Below are 26,467 nucleotides of genomic sequence, written 5' to 3'. Positions count from 1 at the left end.
AAAAAGTCGTAATATGAGAATAAAGTTGTAACTTTACGAGAAAAAAAGAAAATAACTTGTAAAATTACTACTACAGTACTACTATACATATATACTAATATTATGACTTTATTCTCATAATATTTATTCTCATAAAGTCCTATGGCAGACCCCTGCCTCAAACGTGCCCTGAATGTCTATTTTTCCCGGTGGTCCCTGAAGGCAGCGCTGCTGTCTGTCACTAAGCTAGCTAACGTTATCCTGCTAAAGCTGCTCTGAATCAGCTCCAGCTTTTGTCAACAACATGCATTTAAATGTAAACTACGGCTGTCTACCGCTTAATCTCTCCTCCTTAGCTTCTTCTAAAGCTTGTTAACAACATTCACAATGGGATCGTTTAACGAGCCGAGCTAGCAGACCGTTGTATTCCGTCGTTTAACAGCCAGATAGCTGAGAAGAAGGAGTTGTTGTTAGCTTAGCTTAAAGCTAGCTCTGGTTGTGGTGAACATGGCGATCGTGTCTGGCTCCTGTGCCCGGGTCAACGGCTCTAGAAACGGGCCATCAGTGTCAGCTACACCGTCTGGTTCTGTTGGACAGTCTCAGCCCATGATAGCGGTGTGGGAATGGCAGGATGATCTGGGCTACTGGCGGCCTTACAGCGGCCAGGTGAGCGGACACATCGAGCGGTGTTTGTTGTTGTCACCGCGGGGCCAGAGAGGAGGAGGAGGACCAGGAGGACCAGCCGGCTCTACCAGCATCTGCCTCGGACAATCAGACCCCAGCCTGGCGCCTTATCTCATCGACATACCGAGCTTGAAGCAGTTCAGACAGGACACAGGTGAGATGTGCTTTAATACCTCCACATAACAGGCCAGGCCAACAGCTAGCTCCTTATAATAAAAACATATTATTATAAGTATAATATGTATTATATTATAATATTAATATAATTAGTATTATTAATATTATTTATTATTAATAATATAATTTAATATAATTATAATAAAAATGTTTTGTATCCATGCATGCACAATACCAAAAAATAAACTAAACACTACCTATTAAATAAATATCACACAATATAAATATATAATATGACTAAATAGAGACAAAATATGTAATAAGATAAGATATTAGTCCTGCAGTGGGGACATTTGCAGTGTACAGCAGCAAAGGGGATAATAACAATAATAATTTTGCACTACAATTACTTTTTTAATAAAAAAAGATATATTTAAAATATTTTTGTATATATTGTTCATATATATATATATGCAGTTAAGATAATACGTGATATATATGTCCTTTAATAACTAGATACGACTTTAATAAATAGAATAGAATAGAAAGCTTTATTGTCATTGTATTAAATACAACGAGATTCCCACTAACTCACACTCTGCCTTTTATTTACTCCATTTCATGTTTTTTTTTTTTTTTTTACATTTATCCTTTGATATTGCAATATATTGTTATTAATTATTTTGTATTTGTTTGTTTGTTTTACTGACACAACAAACATGAATGACTTCTTTATTGTTTTCTTCCATTAACATGCATGTTCTTTTTAGATTAGAATAGAAAGCTTTATTGTCATTATTGTATTAAATACAATGAGATTCACAGTTACCACTTCTGGTCAGTGCTTTAAAACAAATACTTGACAAGACACAGTTATAATAAGACAAATAAAACAGGTAAAGTAGATGTAATAAATCAATATAAACAGAAGGGTTACACTAGAAGTATAAAATATAAAGTAGGTGTAATAATAGGCTGCTGTACACTGCGGGACTAATAAAGGCATATCTGATCTTATCTCTTCTTGGAGCTCAGCTGATTTCGTGCTAACTAGTTTGACAGAAGGGCAACAGAGCTAACAAATAACATTTTGTAATAACAAACGTGTAGCAGTCACAGTGCATGCAAATAATGTTAATACGTTTCAACTTTGTTTCGTACATTCTGGTGACCTTTAAAGAATGAAAGTAGCCAAATTGAAAGTACACTGTAAAAGCATTGTAATGTTAAATAGGCCTACTTTTAATTTGACTTTTCTCAGGAAACAAAACTGAAGATTTTGCCCCTCTGGCATGAAAGCCCAACTTGGGCGCTGGAGGTTGTGATGTGCGGCAAGCGCAGCTCAAACAGCGTTGTGTCGGTTGCGAGCGTTTATATTTATATATATATGGTCACGGTGTACAGTGCCAGAAACAGGTTGAGATAACGAAAAAAGGGTGTTAAAATCGGGACAAAAATGGGAAAAGTGTGACTCTGGGAGGTAACCGGGAGAGGGTAATGAATAGCGGGAGTCTCCCGGGAAATTCGGGAGGGTTGGCAAGTATAGCATAAGCTTGCACCGAGGCAAGCATTATAATGTTTACATTAATGAAAACTACCTATATAATGGTTCTCAACTGCGAGAACTGGGCACTGTTATGGCCCCACTTGGGATTTTGGCTGAAAATGTAGATTTATTTGTCCACTTGCATAATGTAGCTTTAATTTCGTGTATTAAATGACAATGTTTGTTTTTTTATTTTCAGGAAAGACGCGGTCAGTACGTCGGTCCCTGTTTGCTCAGTCCTCAGGCCTGGGCAGCGGTGTTTACTGGGAGTGGATCAACGATGAAGGAGGATGGACTCCGTACGAGACTCGAACCTCTATCCTTTTGGAGCACAGCTATCAGGCCCGCCAAGGCACGGCAGACCTGGGCCCGCACGGATACAATTACATAGTGGATCTCACGTCTCTGGCTCAAGTCAACAAAGCGACGGGCTTCAGACGGCAGGTCCGACGGCAGTGTAACCTCCCGTACCCGCTGGCGTCCGCCGGCCCCCCGGCCATCCCCTCGGGCCCTGCCTGCTCCTGCCAGCAGTGTTTGAGCAACAGCAGCACAGGACCCATGCCCAGCCGTTCACGACATTCCTTTTCATCAGGCAATCTGAACCGGCCCAGTCTTCAAGCGACAGGAAGGGCTGTAGCGGCTCACCCCACTTCTGTCTACTCGCCGTACCCCAGGAGACCCCTCTCTGTGGGGGGAATGTCCTGGGGCAGCCCCTGGCCTCCTCCTCCGCCCTCTGGTAGTCAACTGTCTGCACCGCTTCTGACCAGCTCTGCCAGTGCCAATGGGTTAAGGTTGGTATCTGATTTGTGTTTGCAGTGTAACGCAGTCAGTATAGAGCAGTAAAATGTCCCTACGGCTAAGTTAGCTGACCTTGGAGGGATGCATGTCATGGGCACCTCTCCACCCTTCCCTTCCCCTTTTGTCTTTCCTGTCTGCCTCCACTTTGACCTATCTTGTAAAACAGGAATGACAAAAAGGTATCTGTAGCTCCAGCCCTGCTGTGGTATGTTTGTTTTGGCTCATTTCCTGTGACTCATGTCGGTGCAAAGAGTAATGAAGCAAAGTGATGAAACTTCGGTGTTTTTATTGTAGGGGTGGGGAAAAACTTGGTTCACCTATGTATTGCGATTTTGAAATAGATTTTTTTGATGCCAGATCTATATATTTGCTTCATTTGAGTCTATGTGGAGGTAAATAACATGTGCAGGGATTTTTGATTATGTTGCAGTTTGCTTTGGACCGTAGGTTAGCTGATGTCAGAAGGGCCTCATATTATCAGAGACACATTTCCTCCTATTGTGTTACCATGTCCTCTTATTTGGCTGATCAGCGATATATGAGGGTAAAACATCCACAGTGACTTGTAAGTTATTTAAATGTTGTTACACATGTAAGGCGGCCGTGGCTCAGAGGGTAGAGCAGGTCGAAAGGTCGGTGGTTCGATTTAGATTAGATCCTGATGGGCAAAGTTGGCACCTTAGCAGCCTCTGCCATCAGTGTATGAATGTGTGTGTGAATGGGTTAATGCTGACATGTAGTGTAAAGTGCTTTGAGTGGTCGGAAGACTAGAAAATGTGTTGGTGGTTAGAGCGTGAGAGTTATTTATTAAGGAAAAAAATGCTGATTTGTTGACTTCATCTTCTTAATTGTAAGGATTTGTTGCTTTTCCCAGGTTTACATGACATCGTAAATTTGATATTTGAGTGTTTTGGACTCTGTCAGACGCAAACAAGCAATTTGAAGACGTCACTTTGAGCTCTGGGAAATTGCGATGGCCACATTCACATTTGTTTGCCATTTTGTTGGCTAAACTGTTAATTGAATAAGTAATGAACAGAAAATAATTGTTTGTTTCAGCCCCAAAACTGGAGTAATCACACTGAGTGAGTGTCTCGTCTCTCCCACTCCTCTAAGTAGGTGTTGGGCAGGCAGGAGGACGCCAGGAATTAATATAATATAATATAATATAATACACACACTTTTACATTCTTGTAAATAGATACTGATTCATAAATATAAATAAGATAAATAAATACATAGTTTTAGATAGATAATAAATAGTTGACTCTCTATAATAGGCCTACATACTCATTATAGAATAGTATTTTCTCTGATTCTTCTGACGTGTAAATACTATATACAGATCATGTTCATAATATATAAAAATTAAATTTTCCATTTAAGAAAAGTTACAAACATGTTTGTTTATGCTGTCAGTTATAGTTCTTAGAAACAAAAGCTTAAATCAAACTTAAAAGAAAATTGGAATCGGCCTGACCAACAATCAATGTATTTTCTGTGAAGGCTGTTTCAGCACAGTCAGCAGATTTGTTGGGGGCATATTCATCAATATATCGGGTGTTGAGTCACGCTCCCTGGTTGCGTTATGCACATGCAATCAATGTGAAGTCGTTGTTAATCAATGTCAGAACCTCCTAGTTATTTACTGGCCAGTCTGACTGTGCTCACTTTTCAGCTCCTCAAGTAAATAAACCTTCACAGTTCATTCAGAGTCAGGTTTATTTTCTTGTCTTGATCCGGTGCCAAAGCTATTCCTGATGTCACCGTACTTAAATGTTCTAATTCTGTGAAGTGGGTTGGAAACTGAAAAAGTCTTTTGTTTTGTTCTTCCTGCTCGGTTCATTGTTGCTGTTTTCACTGACTGCATGTCACTGTCCTTGTTTCCTGTCCTGCAGTGTTCCTTCCATCTCTGTGCAGCTGAATGGATCCACCAGTGTGAGCTCTGCCCTGGCAGGTAAACGGGTCACTAACCATCCATCCTCCCCGACTGTTACCTCTTGCTCTTTTCTGCACCACACTTCTTCTGAGGTTTCATTCAGTAAAATGTTTACGGTTGCCTTTTCCTCTGCGTTTGTAATGTGAGTGTCAGTCTGTTTAGGAACAGCATGCCACAAAAAGCTGGAAGAAGGGGGTTAAAAAATAGAAAAAAGAACACACCCTAACCTAATACTTGAAAAGTATTGCGGGGAAGACCTGTCACTTTTGGGTTTAAACCATCAGAGAGGCCTCCATTTAACAAGAAACAAGAAAACAGCCTACACAAGTTCCCACATGCTGTATAGAGCATTCGGCCCCGGATGCAAACGCATGATTAACTTCAGTTTTCAGTCTTTATCCCGAAGGACCGCTCCAACTCCAGACTCTGGTTTCTGTATGATGACTCAAGGACACACAACATGATAGATGGGACTTCTTCTACTTCTACTAACAAATACATTACACCTCCATCAGTGGGAATACATTCATTCAGATGATTTCAAATCAAAAATATATATCAGTTATACTAACTAACTATCCTACGATGGCAACAACGAGCCAGCAGGCTCTCGGCACCAACAGCAGCACGCAGTTATCATGACGAATGGACAGTTAAATGTGTTGCATGTGAGTTTATTATGTGATACATTTTGTACCAGTTAAAAGGTACAGTGTGTAGGATTTGGCGACATCTAGTGGTGTGGTTGCAGATTGCAACCAACTGAGCACCTTTCTGCTCACTCCTCCCTTTCAAGACTGCGGTAACGTGACTAAACTAACTGAAAATGAATATATTAGCGAGATATCTTTAAAGGGGACATTACCCTATACACTATAAGGCTCTCAAATTCCATAATTGCTGTTGAATGTTCTACATTTTCAAATCCTAAGATACAGGACAAATGCATCAATATTTGTATTTTGGCATTTTCCTCTCATCACATTTTTTTGCATGCGTCCTGTGCCTTATGGATTAACTCTGCGTTGCTTGTATAAGGCCTTCTAGCCTTCTTCTATCCTCACACATCCTGGCCTCACTGCCTTTGAGTAAATCATGATAATACCGTTGACTTAATCTGGTGCCATGAGACTGGATGCTGTATTCTTTGACATTATGATCACCGTATTACTGTCTGCGGCTTATTAACACTCGTATTTTATATTTGAAATGATTGCATACAGGGCCGTTAGGATTGTCTTTTAGAATTCCACACCTGTAATTTAATTTCCATCTTTTAATACCGACACACGGTCGACATATTTAACGCTCTGATGTTCCTGCAGTTGTGTCATTTAGAGTGCAGGCAATTTGTAATTGTCTTAAAAAGGCAAAATTGACATGCAAAGTGAGCACTCCCTGCTGCTCACTTCTCAAATTATGACTCGTTTCTTGGCTGTGATAAGCCGACTGAATCAATACAACCAGCCTGGAGGGAACCGGTGGACCAGAACCTCATTAGTGAAACGCAGCGCACCATGACTACCATGAATCATTTAAAATGGAAGGTCAATCATGCGGTGTCTTCTCCAAATGTACAGTTTTAATCAGCACGAGTCAGAAATGAACTAGAAACCATGATGCGATGGGATCAAACCAGCCGCGACGCCAAATCAGACCAAAGGCCTCTTCCTCACTTCCTACCCTTCTACTTCAAGCGCCTTTGCTCGGACCACGGCCGTCTTCAAACTCAGCCTTCAGTTAGATCTCAACTTCACACCTGTAAAGCTTTGTGACTGCATCTTGTACGTTTGTGACGCTACTTCAATTCTCACTTCATCAGTTTTAGGTGAGAATCTGTCTAAAGTGATCCTCTGTAACTTCACTTCACTTCATATTCAACCTTTCATTTGATGTCCATTTCTTTTTTTGCAGGCTACATAGTGTCGCTTTTGATGATTATATAAAATCTTAGATCTGCACCGCCTCGTCTGCATTGCCAAGGAAAATGTGGTTGTCATCGTGTAAACCATTCGTCATCGTGTGCTTTAATTTAATTTTTAATTTAAAAAGGATCCCCATTAGCTGATACCAATGGCACCAGCTAGTCTTCCTGGGGTCCGAAATCATGTACATTAATTTATCACATACATACTATATACAACATCACATTTGTGTTACACTAATAACACTCAAATTTTCAAACATATATAAATTTCAAATTTCAAATTTCAAATTCATACACAAATCTTCCACAATTTTTTTTTTTTTTTTTTTTTTTTTGTTTAGCCTCAAGGCCCATCATCAGGGAAAAAGGAACAAAGAAAACAAAGAAAACCATACATGACCAACACTGGACTATCGATCAGCTGTTTAAGTAATGTATTCGTAGATGGTATTTGAATATGGATTTGTTAGAGGATTGACGGATGTGAAGAGGGCAGCTATTCCAGTGAGTGATGGCGCGGTAAATGACCGTCTTTTTTAAGGCATTCGATTTTGGGTGAGGTAACATGAGTTGGCCATCACCCGCTGTTCTAGTGAAATGACTGTGAACGTCCCTGCATCTGCTAATTTGACTGTATAAAAACTCGGGTTTAGTAGAATAAATGCTGTTACTAAAGAATGTCGCTGTGCTTAAGGCAAGTCTTTTCTCTACTGGTAACCATGACAGTTTATGATGCATGCTGTCTGTGTTCGTTCTCATGGGGCAGTGTAACACAAGTCTTGCAGCTCTGTTTTGTGCAATTTGTAGTTTCCGCAGTATGCTTTTCGGTGCAGAAGACCATACAGGTGAGCAATAGTCCAGGTGGCTTAAACTTAAAGATTTAACTACTTGTCCCAGAACGTGTGCTGGAACATACGGAAGGCATTTTTTTGCCATGGAGATACCATTTCCCATTTTCCTGACAATTGTTTCTATGTGCTCGACCCATGACAGTTGATTGTCTATGGTTAGTCCCAGTAATGTGACCTTATCCACCTGCTGTATAGGTTCACTGTCCAAGTAGAGATTCATTGTGGGCATAGATGACAGCTTATGACTAGATCCAAAAATAATGGATTTGGTTTTTGAGATATTTAGTACCAACTGATTTTGTTTTATCCAATCGTAGACCAAGTTTAGGTCTGAAGATAGAACTTGGTCTAGTTCGCCGCTTGTATTTGCTGCGTAATACAGTGTGGAATCATCGGCGTACATTTGTATACTGGCTTTATGCAATACAGATGGCAAGTCATTTGTGAAGATGGAGTACAGGAGAGGTCCAAGACAGCTGCCCTGCGGCAGGCCACAGTTAAGCCCTTTACTGTTAGACATGCTGCCATTGTAATACACCCTTTGTGTTCTGCATAAAAGATAATTCTTCATAAATGTGATTGCAGTTGATCTAAATCCATAACGTTGTAGTTTATTAATTAAAAGGTCATGATCTATGACATCAAATGCCGCGCTGAAATCCAGTAACACTGCACCTGTTATCCTAGAATTATCTATCTCTTTTAGCCAGTCGTCTGTCATTTGCGTTAGTGCAGAACAAGTGGAGTAGTGATGTCTGTAAGCATGTTGAAATCTAGTGTACAGGCCATTACAGTCAAAGTAATCTTGTATTTGTGAATGGACTATTCTCTCCATCAGTTTGCTTAGTACAGGGAGAATACTGATGGGTCTGCTGTTCTGCCCAGTAAATGTTAATCTGCCATCTTTAGGTAAGGGAATTATTTTACCTTCTTTCCAAATACTAGGATATATACCTTCCATTAGACATTTATTTAATATGTGACATATGGGACCAGAAATGTAATCGGCTGAGAGACAAAGTACCTTACTGTCCAGCATATCAGTGCCTACGGAGCCATAATCAGGAAGGGCTTTTAACAACTTCCTTACTTCACTCTCATCCACACTGTTAAACTGAAATGAACAACTTTTGTTAATCATTATATTTTTACTTATAAGGTTGAGAGTATTGGAATCCATGTTGCTCATATTCTTCCTTAGTGCATCGACCTTATTCACAAAGTAATCATTAAAATAATTGGCTATGTCAAATGGTTTAGTCAAAAACCTGCCATCCGACTGAACAAAAGAAGAAGGGCTCCCAGTTTTATTTCTCCCCATTATTTCATTTAAGGTTCTCCAGAGTTCTTTACCATCTAGTTTCACTGCATTTATTTTATTTTTATAATATTCCTTTTTCATGCTTTTATTCTGTTTTGTCACTTGGTTTCTCAATTGACAATATTTTAGTCTGTCTTCCACAGATCCTGACTTTGCTAATGTGGATTTGGCTTTGTCTCTCTGTTTCATAAGGTCTTTTAAAGACTCATTCAACCATGGAGCTGGTCTGGATTTGGCAGTATACTTCTTCATGGGAGCATGGTTGTCGACAATCCTCATAAAGATGTTCATAAAAATATGTAAAGAAGCCTCAGGCTCCTGTGTAGCATACACATCGGCCCAGTTTACATTCCTGACATCCTCCAAAAAACGTTCTGAGATGAATTTCTTATACATTCTCTTATTAATAATTTTGACACCACATTTAGGAATTTTGGTTCTCCTGGTAATAGCTATAATGTTATGGTCACTGAACCCTACAGGTAGAGAGACTGGTTTAGTGCAGCGCTCAGGAGCATTTGTGTAAATATGGTCGATGCAAGTGGCAGATGTATGACCAGCACTGTTAGTACAGACTCTGTGCTGATTGATTGGTCTGACTTGCAGCTTCTGGGCATCATCAATTCTCAGTGGATCTTTTTCCAGCCTCCCCGAGATAACTTGTGGTTTTCACTAAACTCATGAGATTAATGCTGATGTTACAACACAAGTGCTGATTGAGAAAACTGCTTCAATCATTAATCAAAAAGCAGAGACAGAAGATTCATAGTCAACAAATACACCACATGTTAAACACGAGCAGTTTCCATGTGGAAGTCCTCGATGCTGATGTTCTGTGTGTGAATGAGGGACGCGGTGGAAACATCAGTTGCTGCTACATTTCTCATACCTTTGATTTGTTCCTTTCTACTCCTGCATATCTTCCACTTGCTCTCAACCCTCACCTGCTCCCACTCTGCCCCGCCCCATCCCGCCTCAACCCCACCCCACCCCACCCTACCCCGCTCCAGGCATGGCCTCCATTTTGATGTCAGCAGTTGGACTCGGCGTGCACTTCACCACTGCCCCCCTCCCTCAGCAGCAGCAGCAGCTACAGCAGCAGCAGCAGCTACAGCAGCAGCAGCAGCAGCAACCTGCTCCTTTCTCGCTTCCTCCTCCTCTCCTCCCCCCAGCCAGCAGGCCCAGCAAGCCCCACAGCAGCAGCAGCAGCAGCAGCAGTTCAGTTAGGAGAGCAAAGAGGCAGCACAGGAGAGGTAGCTACCGCGCCACCGGCCCTTCCTCCACCTCTTTCTCTCCATCTGTCACAGGCTTGAGGAACATTTCATCCTGCATCAACTCACTTTCATTTGTCTCCGTGTGTTTATAGGGAGTGTTCACTTCACACTAATCCACTTTTGTGTTACGCCAAGGTCACACTACACGACTTTCAAAGTCGTCAGATCCCAGTACTGTTCACACTACACGACTTGCTGTCCTGTAAGTCGTTGTGGTTTTCACACTACATGACTGACCGGCGACAGGAGGTCACACACTACAAGATCTTTCACCAGCAGGAATCCCCAAAACTACGTTTTGTCACAAAAACACACGCGACAAATACACATTAAATGACGTGATACCATATGCAAGACACATTGCGGTTTCCACACTCAGTTGTAGTATTTATTCCTCTAGGTGCAACAACAACTTTGCTCCGTGTTGCAAATGTAACTCATGCAGTAAGTTCCTATCGTCACAGGCGACGCCTCGTTCCCCTCAACCCGTGTCTCGCGCTCTCATTGGCTGTAGCTCGTGACCCGGAGTCCCCCGACAGGTCCAGATATTTAGCATGCTAGACATCTGGAATGTTTCTGCGAGTGTCGGCAAGCATCTCGGCTCACGTCTCTGAGCAGTTCACACATGAGGGCCGATTTGTCTCTGACCTGGGGCTTTTGTCGTGGAGTAGAAAGTCAGGGCTGAAGTGGTGTAGTGTGAACTGGCTGTTAGTTGAAAACAAAGTGCTGCAGCAATTGCTTTTTGTGTAACTGTCAATAAGGAGATAAGTCTGATCAATGTGCTCTAAACTGACTTTTGACTTACTGACCTCTCTGCTGCTACCCCTCCTCTCCTCCGATTGTATTCCTGCCGTCGTCAATATCAGCTGCTTACCTTCCATAACATCCTGCTTCTCCTTGGTTATTTTACAACCTTCTAGCGTCTCTCCGACCGTCTCAACATAAAACTGTGCATACTGTATGCTATTTCCTTCACAGCCACCACATCATCTCAAAGAGATGTCCCAGGAGCCACTGCTGCAGTGTAGAGCTGCAACGATTAGTCAATTACAAATCGGCGGTGAATTAATTGGCAGCTATTTTGATAATCGATTAGTGATTTAAGTCATTTTTCCAAGGAAAAATGCCAAAGCTAGGGCTGTCCTAGTCAACTTATCTATTAGTTTATTGAGTTTCTCCACAAAGAATCACACAAGAGCACCACTTTAAATCTTGTGTTTACTGGAGATGTGCTCAGAAGAATGAACAAAGCATAAAAAACGACTAATCAAGTAAAGAAGTGTTAAACCAAAACGACCGATTAGTCGCCTAATCGACTAAGAGGTGACAGCCCTAGCTCCGGCTTGTATCTCAACTACTGCAGTGCACTAAGCATCTAGCCAGCTTAAATCCACCTTTATACATATTGTACATCATATTCAGTGTAAAACTTGGTGTATATTAAAGGGGGTTTACTCATAGATGAGTTAATGCCGTTGGCCATAAAAAAACATCTCTGCTGATTTGCATTGGATTTGAAATATTAAGCTTCGCTTCACTGCTGCCTCTTTATCTCTGCCCGATTCTCTTTTTTCATCTCTGTATTGTCATCACCATAAATTACACCTCCTACTTTTCCCTCCTCCACACTCACTGTCTGCCACTTTTAACTTGATTTCCTGCTCTTCAAATCAACAGGGGGCACGTCAGACACGAAAAGAATTTAAAAAAAAAGGTGTTGATGTCTGGAAACTTATCAGGGAATTTATTTTGTTTCTTCTTATTTCTCAGCTGGGAGAAAATAGCCGACCTCCTAACCTCTCAAAATCCGGAATTAAATGGAGCTGTCTTGTGTGATAAACTCAAAAAGGCATTTAGTTAGCTTTCAGAAATGTGTTTCCTAAACAGACTTGACACTCACATGTGTGTGTATGTGAGAGAATATGGTAGATACGTGCACTAAGTGTCTGTTTCCATCCCTCATGCTGCCCGTCACTGTATGGTTCATTCTGTCATGTGTTTGCATGTTCTGCATCCATTTATTTGTATGTAGCAGACGCAGAAAGAGGAGGAATCCATAGCTTATGATAGCTAGGATATCAATAAGAAAATAACTTCCTTAGTCTCATCTTTTTGTTCGTCACTTAGTTGGAATCACCTTTTTAGTGTCTGTCCTGTTGCAGCTCATTCACCACTCTGTGCTCTCCTTTCTCCCTCTTTCAGCCTCCGCTCAGAGACCTGAGGAGGTGATTCAGCGCTACATGGAGGTCGTCGCCGGAGTGCAGGATGAGGTAAATATTTCATGGTCCTCCCCAGATGTCTGAAAACTGAAAAGGTTTATTTGTAGTCTTTTTCTACAGACAAATTAGCAGTTTTTTAAGGCTCAATTGTTCAAGGTAAAGAGATTTCAACACAGCGTTTTGATAAATTATTCATATGGCTGCAGGCTGTTCACGGCCTTTTTATTTAGTACTTATGACACTGAACACACATCCCCCCCCCGGGTTCCCCTCAGGACTGCATTATCTGCATGGATCAACTGTCCAACGCATCCGGCTACGAGACCCAGTCCACAGAGGAGGGAGGCCAGAGCATCCTGCCAGACGTTGTGGGGAAATTCATCAAATGTGGACACACCCTGCACATGCTCTGCATGCTGGCCATGTACAACAACGGAACAAAGGTACAGAGCTGCTATTGACTGCATGGAAACTTGGTGTTTTTTTAGGGCTGTCAATCGATTAAACTTAATCACGATTAATCGCATAACTGTCCATAGTTAATCGCGATTAATCACATTTTTTATCTGTTCAAAATGTACCTTAACGGGAGATTTGTCAAGTATTTAATACTCTTATCAACATGGGAGTGGGCAAATATGCTGCTTTATGCAAATGTATGTATATATTTATTATTAGAAATCAATTAACAACACAAATCAATGACAGATATTGATCCAGAAACCCTCACAGGTACTGCATTTAGCATAAAACAATATGCTCCAATCATAACATGGCAAACTGCAGCCCAACAGGCAACAACAGCTGTCAGTGTGTCAGTGTGCTGACTTGACTATGACTTGCCCCCAAGCTGCATGTGATTATCATAAAGTGGGCATGTCTGTAAAGGGGAGACTCGTTGGTACCCAGAGAACCCATTTACATTCACTAATCTGGAGGTCAGAGGTCAAGGGACCCCTTTGAAAATGGCCATTCCGGTTTTTCCACGCCAAAATTTAGCGTAAGTTTGGAGCGTTATTTAACCTCCTTCACGACAAGCTAGTATGACATTTCTTAGGTTTTCTAGTTTGATATGATACAAATATCTTCACTCTATCTTTAAAACTGAGCCGCTACAACCTAGAAATCACAAGTTACGTTAATGCGTTAATTTGACAGCCCTATTTTTTATTATTAAGAGGACAAATTGTTGTCAAAGTTACAGTGTGATGTAAAGCTGTTATATGTGACCTTAACTAAAGTTAAAGAGACATGATATTTAGTGTGATGGAGTTATTGTCTTGGAGGAATAGTTTGGCATTTGGGTGACAAATGAAACCAAATTGAAAATTGGTTGATAATGCAAGTACATGTGATTTGCAGTAAATTATCTAAAACATGTATAAACAGTGGTATGGTCCTTTTGAAATGTGTGGCTCTTTTCCTGCCCTCAGTATGTGTTCTAGTGTTCTAGTGTTTTGTTGTCGGGGGAGGTACTGGTTGATGAGGCCAGAGGTACAGTGACTAGAACACAAAACAAAAGTCTCATCATTGGATCGATGACTATTTGATCAGCACTTAAACCAGGTTTCTATTGATCGTTTAAAAGGCTCTCTGGTTGTGTTTCCTCGTCAGGACGGCAGTCTGCAGTGCCCCTCGTGTAAGACAATCTACGGAGAGAAGACCGGCACCCAGCCCAAAGGCAAGATGGAAATTTACAGCATCGCCCAGTCGCTGCCAGGCCACCCAGACTGTGGCACCATCCACATCATCTACAGCATACCTCCTGGCTTACAGGTACGTCTGCACACTAAACTACCACTCTGCCAAGTATGGAAAGTAGAAATCCACCTAGTCATTTTACACTCATTTTCTACCAGGGCTGCAAAATCACAGCTTGTTCACTTGCCCGATGATGGAAGTAGCTAAGGAGTGAGACATCTAACTTCCTTCTCATCTCTGTTGAGAGTTGCACATGCGCATTACCAACGGGGGCACTCGTGAGAAATTTGCTATTTTGAGTACAACAATGCGTTCACGCTGAGAAGTATGGCAAATTGCAGTGCACGCCAAGTACCTGATGTTGTACTCAAAACAGTCAAAACGCTGAGTGTGGAACGCTGGGCACTTCTCAACCTCAACGGTCGCCTTCTTTACTACGCAGCGGAAGGGGAGGGGCCACCAATCTGTTTCAAACTCGTGAACGTGGCGAGCGAGGAAGCTGCGATTGAAACGCCGAACCCTGACCTCTACAAATTAAGATATACCCGTGTTTTTTTCACTAAGTACCGCTATACTGTAGTCAGATAGAAGCCATTATTGGGTTCATTTATCCGTCTGAGTGCGAAGCAGCCGTGTGCAATTTGAGACGACACTACTGAAACCCACATACTACGCAAGCAGCGTGCACAGTGTACTATATGGAAGTGTAATAACGGAAGTATCCAAATTGAGACACTGTGAAAGTTTGTGAGCTGAAGGGCGAGCGAGCATTTCAATTCTCCTGGAAACAGTTTAGTTCGAGGACGTGGGGAAAACTCCAGATGAATTTACTTAAATAAAAGATTAAACATGACGATTAACTTCGGCTTTTTAACTTTACCTTTTTCTTTGTTATTTGATAACCATTAATAAATAAAACTATTTGTATAGGGTCTTTTCACATCTTCGAAAAAAATAGTTTTTCAAAGAACAGGTGTTAAACGGGGTGTCATCTTATAACCAAGGTGGTCTTATGTGTGGGCCAATGTGGTACATTTGAAACACCAGTTTTAGAGGTGGAAGCTGGACATATGAAATGACTGGAGGTGAAACTGCAGTCTGGACGGAGGAATACGTTTCTTAACAGATGATGTTCAGGCTCCTCCGTCCCATCGTGTGTCTCACAGTGACGCCCTCCTTTGTCACAGTCTTTTGGGAAAACACTAATTTCTTTCCGTGTCCTCCTGTAACAATGCGTGCAGATGAATTGTGGCGCGCGTATCGCTGATCTGAAGTTACAAGAACTTGAATCAGATTTGTATTGAGCTGTTTGTCTACAGTTATCTCCGAATCACAGTTATTAGATTATTGTATTGTTCCAACTGGTATTAAACTTTATATCTAATGTCCTCCTCCTCTTCCTCCTCCTCCAGGGCCCGGAGCATCCCAACCCAGGACAGCCGTACACCTGTAGAGGCTTCCCTCGCTTCTGTTTTCTACCGGACAACGACAAGGGCAGGAAGGTAAGAAGCAGCACATGTCACTACTGGGACTGAATCTACACTACAGACGCTCGCTTGTATACAGTGATCTCAGACATACAGCATACAGAGAGTATTCTGGCTCCACCTGCATCGAACCCCAGTGGTCACCTACAGCTCAATAAAGAAGAATATATTAGAAAAGGTCCACACTATATTTACCACACAGGTCCAATCAATCAATACGTTGAGTCCCATCATTACTAGAGAACCAGAGTCAACCTGACACATCAGGTGGATCCAGCTCGATACCAACAGTAACACCAGACTGAGCTCAATGCTCCGTCAGGATTGTAGTGTTTCACTGTGATTAAATTAACAACGTTTTGTGCTCCTCATTATAAAGTTGTGTTGTTGCCATGGTGAATTAGCAGCTCATTTCCTGCTCGCTGGCAACGGCAGCTTCTATAAATAATCTGAGGTAATTCAGTAATGGAAAATTGGATTAGAATATTCCAGCTGTAGTTTATCTGTGCCTCCATCAGCAGGAGTCCCCGGTGTGATGCTCCCCCTAGAACTGGGATTTGCCACGCAGCTTCTCCGCAGTGCAGTAAACTGCAGGAGCCGTTCACTAGTTCAAGTCAGAAGAGCCTGAATATCTGTTGTGATTAACTGAAGTTACATAATCCCATTTCAGATTGTTAGTTTGTAGACTGAGTTAGACCTGTGCCTGTCTCTAATGGCTCTAAATGGCTACAAATATCTATTTTACATTAGTAATACGCTTTGTTAGTTTTGAATTGGAGCTCCCTAACGTTCGCTCCTCGTCTCTCTCTATTGAAAAAGGTGCTGGAGCTGCTGAAGGTGGCGTGGATGCGACGCCTCATCTTCACCGTGGGAACGTCCAGCACCACCGGAGAGCCCGACACGGTGGTGTGGAACGGCATCCACCACAAAACCGAGATGATGTCCAACTTGTCGGGCCACGGCTACCCCGACCCCAACTATCTGGACAATGTTCTGTCGGAGTTGGCCTCTACAGGCGTGACAGAGGACTGCTTCAAACCTCCAGGAATCGGCGGAGGCGGTGGCGTTGGCGGTAGCAGCTAGGTCACAGCTCTGAGCTTCACACACTTCCACTCACTGATTAAAAGCCACCTCTGTGGCCAGGTGGACCTTCTGCAACCTCTCTCTGTTCTTAAGTTAATCCAGCATCTGCCCAAACCTCATTGAGTGAGCGAACGGGGGAGAAGTGAGCTGAACAAAAAGGTCTCTGGAAGAAACGCGACGTGGCTGTACACTCCACTACATTCCTGCTCATCACATATTCCTGGAGACTGAAGCTCGGTGTGAGACTCCTCACACTCCGAGCCTCTTTTCAAACCTCCACAAACTGGAGATTGTGTTTTTACTTTGTTAGTTTTTTTGTGTTTCCATAAAGAGCCTCATCTGTATCCCCGTTGTCCAGTTGCCATGAAAATGGCAGCTCACATCGGGGATAGAAATCTCTCTCATTAAGCACTTTAGTTCTGACAGTGCATTTAGCTTAACGTGTGATTTCCCGGTAAAGGGCAGTGAACTTTGTTTTCAAATTGGGAAGTTATGCAATTAAAAGTGTTTCTGCTGAAAACCCTTTGTGTTAAGCACAAAGACACTCTGCTACTAGAAGTTTCAAAGTGAGTATATATTAGACTATTTGATGAGAAGAGGAGAAACTGATGTAAATTTGAAAAAAAAAACATGAATGAAACAAAAAAATATTGTAAAAAATGCCAGTTAAGGAGAATAAAGTTGTGTATTTTTGAACGTTTTAACACTACTTCTGATTTGACCATCTGTTGTGATATTTTACTCCCTAACCTAATTTGATAAGCAGATGTCTAATGCACTCACACGGTGATTTGTCATGTTTTGATTGCAGTAACTGCCCGCGGGCATTCTTCTGCAGGCATTGTTTTCGTCACTTAGTATGTTTCAGTTTGTGTGAAGGGGCAAGGTTACACCGTATATAGCTTGACGACCTCAAACCTTTTGTCCAAACAGATGGGAAGGACCGCTGAGATTAAAACAAAAAAAGAAAAAAAATTAAAAATGCTCCGGCTAAGAAAATTCTACAGAGTGACAATCAAGGTCATCGAACTCGTCTTGATTAAACGAGACACGTGAAGCCGCGGCGAGCATGTTAATGTTCCCGCCGGCTGCAAACTCACCTCCTGTATTCACATGCATTATTGTGCTCACAGTACTGCAGTACAGATGCTGAACTGAGTCTTGACATGTATACAAGCAAAACTGAAAACAAAAGTCTCTGCAATAAAGAAATAAGGCAAAATGAATCCTGACTCGGTCTCTGACTTCAGTTTTGTCTGAGTGATGCAGTTAGTTTATTTCTTTAACCCTCTGAGAACCACAATAGAGCTGTTTTTGTGGGGTTTAGAACATTATGATGGAAGTATATGATGGTTATTTTCATGCTCTATTATGTCTCATAAGTTGTTGCAGTAATTTTTGGGTTGATACCATTTGTTACACAGCTTTGGTGCTAAATTTAACCATTTTTTACTACTCAATAATTAATAAAAATGATCAATAATCCCTCCGAAATACCACATTAAGACACCAAGACCTTGAGGAACACCAGAGAAAAAGACATGCTGTGATTTGGGATAAAAAACTTTTGACATTTTTAGATTTCTGCAAGAATTGTATTTTTCGGTGATTGGATGGGCGAGCACTTCTGTTGTGTAAACTGCTCAGAAACCCCCTTATTGTCAATCTAGCTAGGAAAGCCATCCATCCTCTGAATGCTCTAGGTCTCTAGTTTGTGGCTGTAAAGTTTCATGAGGCTGTGATTATCCTAGAGGTCACCACAGGTCATTTTATACAGTGAGGTCAAATTAAAAAAAAATGGTTTCACTATAATGAAATGTCTCCTTTGGGGACTAACATCATCACACATGAATACAGTTGGGCTCAATGGATCCACAAGAGTCTCAGCTTTACAGTGATACACAATTTATGTAATTCAAGACTGTTTAGGGACCCCAGGATGCAGAAAGTCTTATTTTTAAGATAAAGGAGTTTGTTGTTGTACTCACCAGTCTGTGCAGAGTCTTGTGCACCGTGTTGTCCTCCACAATCTGCACTCAGCCTCTCTGGTCCCAGTATAACAAGTCCACTCAGCATCCGTCACTGTGCTCCTCAAAGTTTTCAATCATTTTAACGCTCTAAAACTGCAGAAAGTCCTCAAAAAAGCTCCTCAGGTAACAGCAGAAGCCTCACCATGTGCATGTTAACATTTAGCATGTTAGCCACACCCAGAATGCACCTGCTCACAACATCCATGATCACAGGTGTGTTTGATTTGGGTCACTTAGCTGCTGGCCAGGTGGTGCAGCAAATGAATTAAGGGTCGTGTCTAGAAGGTAACCCTAAAAATGCGAGAACGTTCGAAAATTCGCGAGTTCGGGGTTACCTTCTAGACACAACCAGGGAGACACTAGCCTACAAGGTGAATAGGGTAATAAAATAAATAAAACTAATATATATAACACCATGAAACTTCCCCAGCTGATTACTGACGTCAAGACAATTCTTTTTTGTGTTACAAGTTTTCTGAAATTATATGTTTAAATATGCAAATGAGGCATTATCTTATCAAATTATGTGCTAATTCTCATACATTTCCAGAGCAGAAATCTGAACATTAGATAAAGCCAGGTTCAAAATTCTTGTTTCATTTTGTTGACGTATTAGAGTCAAAGGTTTTTGCAGCGGGTATTTATTTATTATTATTTTTTTGTCACTCCATAAATCAGAAAAAAAATCTATTTTCTCCATGTTTTTAGGAATAAAATGTTGTATAAATCAGGCTGTGAGAGATATATGAACAAACCCTTCTGTAAAAACCTTCAAAATATAGATAGGGATGAAACTGGAAAATTAAAACAGACAGACGTTGTGGTGAAGACGGCTTCCTGTACATCAGACATCCAAAATAAACTCCAACAAAATGAAAGTGCAAGGCAACACATTTTATTTCAAAGGCCTAATTGGCGTTAAGGTACAGCATATTAAATATATCGTTAGTCCAGAGACGGTCATCGCAGAATAACATACCATTCTTTCCTTTTACATGATACATTCAGGCTGACTGTAAATGAGTTATTATTTTACATATTGTTAATGTGGTGCTAAGATAATAAAGGCTGAAGGTCTTGTGTGTGTTTACTGCAGGTACTTCCTGCCGCCGTGCGAGCAGAGGTTCTACCTGGCGGGCAAACGTTGAGTCCCCTTTTAATTTCTGATGGCACAAACTCCCAATAAAGACACTTCATAGCTGCTGTTTAACTGGATTTCAGCGGTTAGCTGTGGTTACTGAGTGACTAGTAGCATCTGTTAGTGTTGTGATAGTTCCTCAAGGAGCTGTATAACAGAATAATGTATTTTACATCCCTGCACATAATGTTATATTTCAATAAATATAATAAATAAAAAGTACAAATATCTGAATATTATGGAACCAGATCGTTATCAAAGACATTTTTTTTGTCAGTAATACATTGCAACCAAGTGCTGGATACAGCAACATGACTCAGTGGATCGACACGTCGTAAATGCGAGAGCCAAGAACGTGACTTTAGCTTTGAAAACTAAAAAAACTGTCCTGCCGGCCGGCGCCGTGTGGAGGGCAGGAGACAGGAAACGAGCTGTCGCCCTGCAGCGGTTTTGATCCACATACATTCTGTTGTTCCTCATTCACAGAGTCAAACCGGGAGCTCTCTATGTTCAGTCTGTTTAGTCGTAGCACTATGACAAAGTGTTAGTGTGGAAGAGTCATGAATATCACTTCGACGCCCTCCTTCCTTTCATCCCTTTGCTGCAGTCCAGGTTTGTCCTTCAGTAATTGACTTTCCCGGGAACCTGCACATTCACTCCGCTGTAGTCCACCATGTACATGGGCCACTGCTGCAGGCACACAGACAAAGACAGGGATGGAGGAAAGTCAGTCGTAATAAGCTTTCATTAGTACAAAGAGGTCGTTGACCTTGCCTCAAAACGCTGTTTTAATATTCAGTAGTTACAGTTAAACACGCAGTCGTGTGTACATTTGAGAATGGAATTTGGTGTGGTGTTAAGGCTGTGACACACCGAGCCGAAGGTCGGCCGTCGGTGAGCGTCTGTTGGTCTAGTTTTTGCGGTGTGTCCCGCACCGTCGGCTCTAGTCTGCCTGTGTCGGAGGTTGAATGTCTGATCATTCCAACACACGGATATTTTCACGGCGACATCTGGAATGAAGCTAAGTGGTGAGTGAGAGCGGTGTGAAAACGGCGCTTTGTTTCATGTACGTATCATAACAAAAGCTTGTATATCCGCCGTCCTCGGTCTTCCGGTGTCCCTTTTTTGAATGACGAATACAGACTACCGCCGCCTGCTGGTGTGGAGAGTTATTTCCTCTCACGCGTACATGCTAATTGGCCGTCGGCTGGAGTCTTCGTTGTGTGTTCGAGTGCAACTTGTCAATCCAAGACAAAGGCGACGTGAGGCGACGCAGCTAGTGGTTTTTCGTTGCCGCTAGTTCTTTGACGTCGGCTTGGTGTGCGTGGGCCTTTAGCCAATGAAAAACAACAATGTGTTATTCCGTCTCTCAATACTGTCTGATCAAAGATCAATTCATTGATATCAGCAGACTTATCCTGAAACAAACAAGACCATGTCCGGATTACTGCACGCTGTGTTTTGAGATTTCACAGGATACCTGCAGGATGGATCTACCGTGTAAAACACCCATCACGCATCACAATACATCAATCATCAACGTACCATCACTGGAATCTGATTGGTTGATATCAGGTCAGAGGAGGCGGGCGCTCGGCTGCTCTCCTGGACTCTCTTGCGTTTTCGTCGATTGGTGGAGGCGTCTGTTCCTACTGGAGACACACAGGTTTTTACTTCTACGAGTCTTTTAAAGCACAGATCTCTACTTGGACTGACACGAGGAGGAACTTTAACACCTACCTGTGTTACAAGCTTGGCTACAGATTTCTGCAAAAGGTCTGCGTGAGAGAAAACAGAGCAGAAAATAAAAATAAACTCACTGCACTCATTTCCTGGCTCCATTCTTTCATCACAGCTTAACCGCTTCAACGTCAAAATATTGTTCACTATTTCATATTATTTACATTTGCTGCTGAGGGAGATTTATTCTCTGACATCTCACAGGCTGGATTTAAATCCACAGCATAAATAAACCATAATGAGCTTAACTACCAAGAAGCAAAAAGCCCTAAATTCCCACTGAAACATCCAACGTGGTGACAGCCGGCATGCTGCTGAATATGCAGGTGTCCCAGCTACTCACTGTAGCTGGCTCTTGATGTTGAATGTTATTTTATCTGCGGCTTGAAGGATTTTCTCCAGGCACACGATGTCGTAGGTGTTGGGGTTTCGGAAGGGGATATCGTCTGGAAGGCCACTGACTTCTACAGACTCTGGACTGCCACGGATTAGCTTGTACGGCACCACGACGGAGCGGTCTAAACCCAGAGCCTCACCTTGAACACACGACACGACAACGTGATCAAAAACACACAGAAAAAGACATAAAAATAAGCTTTTTGATCACCTGCTCTTACTCATTACTGTCGGAAAGAGCAAGTAGAGCTGGATGTATGAAGCTAATTACTCTGTGTTGCAAAAACTATGTGCATTTTGAGTCTGATATAAAGCCTTATTCACTTTTTACAGCGTGATACTGCACACATATTTAGCCTGGAGTGCATTAATGTTCATTTAAGTGATTCAGGGAAGCTAACAGTAGCTATTAGAAGCACAATGATACTACTGTTTAGTGCAAACATACGGCCACATTTAATTCTGATGTTGAATTACATTTCAAAGCTGCAGCCTGACTGTGCTCGGTCATTAAAACTCTCACTTGGAAGCTGCTCAAATTCAATGCAACAAAAAGTGGAGTTGATGCATCACACAGGAAGTGTCCTTACCATATTTCTTGTTAAACAGTTCCTTGACTTGCTCTCGAAGGACTACTTTCTCCCCCATGCGGTTGATATCGTCATCATCTGTCAGGTGAAGAGAATAATACTTTTAACTTTAACAAATAAAGTTGGTGATGAAGCAACAAGAGGAAAACGTCCGCTTTAAAAACGTGCTACTCACCACTTATCGAGGCGTAGGCCTTCTTTAGTAAAGTGACGCGTCGAGGTGCTGATAAAAATGATTGATTCTATATTATTATTAATATTACATGGCACTCATATTAGTTTTTTTTGGTATCAGAGTTTATGATGAACAAAACTAATGTTGTTCTTACCTGGTTTTGGAATGAGTCCTTGAAAGGGTCTGCAAAGAACAAATAGAACGTTAAAGGTTTAACAGATACAACAAACATTTAAAGGGACTGTATGGACGTTTTTACACGTATTTTTAAATCGTTTTCTTTAAACAATGAAACATGAGTTTACTGGGAGGAGACAGAGAATAAGTAACTGGTGATCATGTGACATCACGCGGCTTCCCACCTGGTGATGGTAAAGTTGATTTTGTCAGCGACCGCCAGGATCCTCTCCAGGTTCTGGGAGCCGAAGGTGCAGGGCTTCCTGAAGGGGATGCCGGGGGGGAGGCCCTCGATGATCACCGAGTCCGGGTTGTTCTTAATCCTCTTGTAAGGCACTTGGACGGGGTACTTGATGCCCAATGCCTCCCCATACTTCCTGTTGAACAGATCCTGGACCTGCTCTCGCAGCGTGTTGGCCAGGTCGATCCTGGACAGCTTGGACTCCAGGCACTCTGGAGAGAGGAGACACTGTTTCAATCTCTGCTGTAGTTACACCGAAGTGAGAAACATCAACACACAGAGCCCATTTATGTTTAATCAATATACAGCATCACATAGAAGCTTCAACGTACCTGAGAAACCAGGTCTCTTAGATAGAGCTGCAGCATCCTCTGCTCCTGATGATGCATCCTGGGCGTCCAGCTCTTTGGAATAAAAACATTTAAAAAGGTTAAACTTTTGTTTTTGTCGCCTCTTAAGATTTACTGACAACGACGAGAGCTGCTCCTTGTTCCAGCAGCTGAGCTTTGTCACAAATAAAAGGTAGAGATAGCTGCAGGAAATCCCTGCAAGGACCTTTCCTTTTTCCCTTAGAAGAGCCGTTTTAAAAATAGAGCATGCACTGGATTTAACCTCATAATTTCCATCATGCAGAGGATAGAGCAAATAGCATCTTAAAACCTGCATTATTAACTTTCCAGATGGAGGAATATTCCTCACACAGCCTTCCTACTGTCTGCAGAGATACTGCTTTATCTTCAGAGCTTTCAATAGTACAGTAGGTGTATACTGCATTTAAAATGTATACTGCATGAAAAATGACTTTGCTTGTGTGCAGAATGTTAAATGTTGCTGATCTGCCCAGATACTGTTAATAGGCAATCAATACACAGAAGACTTTTTTTTCTTATTCACAAAAATATTGGTGCAAACAAACCCTCAAAAAAGGAGCAAGCAACTGCAAGCACCGATCCACTGAGAATCACACCCTAGAGCCCCAAAGCATCATGGGAAATGTAGTCTTCTGACTTGCATGCAGAGGAACACTACTGCCACAATTTGCATGATCAAAATAACTAATGTCAAAATAATAAACACAAACAAAGTGTCTTTCTTTTATTAGGTAAACGTCTCATTGTATTCCAGAAGGTTAGTGAATCATGTGGCTTCCTGATTTTATTGTTGTGATATTTTGGGGCACTCTTCTCTGAGCCAAACGTAGTGTATCTGAGCCTGAATTTTATGCCATTTTATCAGTTATTTGCATTCAAATACATTATCAATATAAGTATAATAAGGCGAACATACCTGGATCGCAGATGGGCATTGAAGGCATCTCTTGTTTTACTTGCTCAGCTAGCAGATCAGGCCTGGAGACCAACAAAAAGACAACATTTACAAAACGGTGAATGAATCCCAATTTTACCTGATTAATAATCTGTTAATCAAAGTAATAATAACAACACTTCACATGCTCATTACTGTATTTGCTTTCACCTATTGATGACAAACTGGATCTGACTGCTGACGGCTAAGATCTTGCGCAGTTTGGCCGCTCCGAAGCAGTTGGGCCTTCGGATTGAGATTCCCTCCGGCAGCCCGGTGACGTACAGATCCTCCGGGTACATCTGGAACTTGGAGTAGGGCACCTTGGCTGGTTCAGGCAGACCCAGAGCATCAGCTGAGGAAGAGGAGGAGACGGCAAAAGCTCACCGGTTGCTAATACAAGTAATGTCTTAACAAGCAAATTACTTCAATTAAAAAAGTAGCATCATGTTGTTGATCAACTGTTTCCTTCATACAGTCAGTAAAACACTGCAAACTGCTCCACTGTCTACTGGTAAAGGGTGTGTGCAAAGGGTGTGTGCAATTATGACAGAACTTCCCGCCCTCGTATGAAGGACTACAGGTATCTTACCGTACTTGATGCTGAAGAGGCTCTCCACTTGTCTCCGAAGCTGAAGAATCATTTCACCAATGTCCTCCACCAAACTCCCCGCTAGATGAGTCAAAATATGAGAGAAACATTTACACCAGGAGCATTCATTAAAAGAGAATTATTACGTTCGTGGGAGAACATAACTAACTTCTCCCCTTGCTATCTTGATTTTGATTAATTCCAGCTGCCCTACACTGACCTGGCAAACGCCAAACTGACTGCGTGGTGTATGAATCACCGGAGACCATAACAAATGGACGTAGGAAAGAAAGGATGGTACAGGTGCAAAAATGGGGCTAAAAAACTAAATATGTTTTGAGATGGATGTGACTAAAAGCCACAAATGAACTGAAGTAAATGCAATTAATATCAGTTTGCCATAGTTAGAAGCTCAAAATTGCAGTCCAAGCAAGATTGTAGAGAAAATGTAATTTTTAAAGGGTGTTTTCTTAAAGTTCGGGCTATCAGTAGAGTATCTGTAGCTGGGTTGTGTAGGAGCCTGTCTAGGTCAAAGTCTGAAGTGGTTTTATTTTATTTTATTTATTTTATTTATTTTATTTATTTTATTTATTTTATTTATTTTATTTTATTTTATTTTTTATTTTATTTTATTATATGCCTCTCCAAGAAGATCAAATATTGCACGCAGTGATAAAACACGATGAATGAGTCGGTACCTTCAGAGGATCTTCTGATGCTCTGGGAGGCCGCACCGGGTGACAGAGCTTCAACTGCAAGACGAAAGACAAACATGAGGAGGGCAAACATAAACACAGCTGCTTTCAAACAATTACAGAACAAAGAATTCAATTATTATTCAGGTAAAAAGGTAAAAGACAAAAAACAAAGTTGTCCATGTCTTGATGGTTTACTGTTAACTGAGTTCACAAGAAACTTTTTCAGTGGTTTTACTGCACAAGAGTCAGTGGGAATTAACAAGTCTGGCTAAAGCATTCCCAGCGTTTTTTTTTTTTGCAGTAGTTATTACATTTGGTTTATAATAGCTTATGTTTACTCATATATACAGGGCAACTAACGATTATTTTCATTGTCCATTAATCTGTCGACGTCCTCAAACGTCTTGTTTTGTCCACAACTCAAAGATATTCAGTTTACTGTCACAGAGGAGTAAAGAA

General features: G+C 41.5%; 3 protein-coding genes and 1 long non-coding RNA gene across 7 annotated transcripts in view; 2 read left to right on the top strand and 2 right to left on the bottom strand.

Moving 5' to 3' along the window:
- The window catches only part of tmem132e (transmembrane protein 132E), a 451,229-nt gene extending 432,095 nt beyond the window's left edge, over window positions 1-19,134 (bottom strand). The window contains exon 1 of the mRNA XM_074609980.1: window positions 18,915-19,134. Coding sequence (XP_074466081.1) covers window positions 18,915-19,002 — 88 coding nt within the window. The 5' untranslated portion in view covers window positions 19,003-19,134. The remainder of the gene's footprint in view (window positions 1-18,914) is intronic.
- The window catches only part of LOC141752250 (uncharacterized), a 423,479-nt gene that overhangs the window by 152,289 nt on the left and 244,723 nt on the right, over window positions 1-26,467 (top strand). The gene's annotated exons all lie outside the window — the stretch shown is intronic.
- Window positions 207-18,152, top strand: dtx2 (deltex 2, E3 ubiquitin ligase). Of its 2 annotated transcripts, XM_074609996.1 has the most exons (9): window positions 207-817; window positions 2,526-3,117; window positions 5,023-5,081; window positions 10,173-10,415; window positions 12,639-12,706; window positions 12,931-13,098; window positions 14,270-14,431; window positions 15,769-15,858; window positions 16,663-18,152. In XM_074609996.1, the coding sequence occupies exons 1-9, from the start codon at window positions 487-489 to the stop codon at window positions 16,924-16,926; spliced, it is 1,977 nt and encodes a 658-aa protein (XP_074466097.1). In that variant the 5' UTR covers window positions 207-486; the 3' UTR covers window positions 16,927-18,152. The 2 variants fall into 2 exon arrangements, with proteins under 2 accessions (XP_074466097.1, XP_074466098.1); XM_074609997.1 differs by lacking the exon at window positions 10,173-10,415 and having other exon boundaries at window positions 208-817.
- Window positions 19,836-26,467, bottom strand: part of gtf2ird1 (GTF2I repeat domain containing 1) — a 29,895-nt gene continuing 23,263 nt past the window's right edge. For 2 of the 3 annotated variants that reach the window (XM_074609990.1, XM_074609991.1), the window contains exons 15-27: window positions 26,009-26,062; window positions 25,311-25,391; window positions 24,890-25,073; window positions 24,701-24,762; window positions 23,746-23,817; window positions 23,358-23,625; window positions 23,150-23,178; window positions 22,996-23,043; window positions 22,821-22,898; window positions 22,178-22,370; window positions 21,835-21,872; window positions 21,640-21,746; window positions 19,836-20,784 (exon numbers count right to left, since the gene is read on the bottom strand). In XM_074609990.1, coding sequence (XP_074466091.1) covers window positions 20,716-20,784; window positions 21,640-21,746; window positions 21,835-21,872; window positions 22,178-22,370; window positions 22,821-22,898; window positions 22,996-23,043; window positions 23,150-23,178; window positions 23,358-23,625; window positions 23,746-23,817; window positions 24,701-24,762; window positions 24,890-25,073; window positions 25,311-25,391; window positions 26,009-26,062 — 1,283 coding nt within the window. In that variant the 3' untranslated portion in view covers window positions 19,836-20,715. The remainder of the gene's footprint in view (window positions 20,785-21,639; window positions 21,747-21,834; window positions 21,873-22,177; window positions 22,371-22,820; window positions 22,899-22,995; window positions 23,044-23,149; window positions 23,179-23,357; window positions 23,626-23,745; window positions 23,818-24,700; window positions 24,763-24,889; window positions 25,074-25,310; window positions 25,392-26,008; window positions 26,063-26,467) is intronic. The other variant, XM_074609992.1, reaches the window with a different exon arrangement.

Source organism: Sebastes fasciatus, chromosome 16, assembly GCF_043250625.1.
Source record: "Sebastes fasciatus isolate fSebFas1 chromosome 16, fSebFas1.pri, whole genome shotgun sequence".
In the NCBI taxonomy this organism is placed as follows: Eukaryota; Metazoa; Chordata; class Actinopteri; order Perciformes; family Sebastidae; genus Sebastes; species Sebastes fasciatus.
Note: the sequence above shows the minus strand (reverse complement) of the source record. Positions and strands in the feature narration are given on the sequence as shown.

Coding starts and splice junctions, on each gene's coding strand:
- dtx2 (XM_074609996.1), top strand. CDS start 487: ATGGCGATCGTGTCTGGCTCCTGTGCCCGGGTCAACGGCTCTAGAAAC. Junction 12,707..12,930: donor TCGCCGGAGTGCAGGATGAG/GTAAATATTTCA, acceptor GGTTCCCCTCAG/GACTGCATTATCTGCATGGA. Junction 15,859..16,662: donor ACAACGACAAGGGCAGGAAG/GTAAGAAGCAGC, acceptor CTATTGAAAAAG/GTGCTGGAGCTGCTGAAGGT.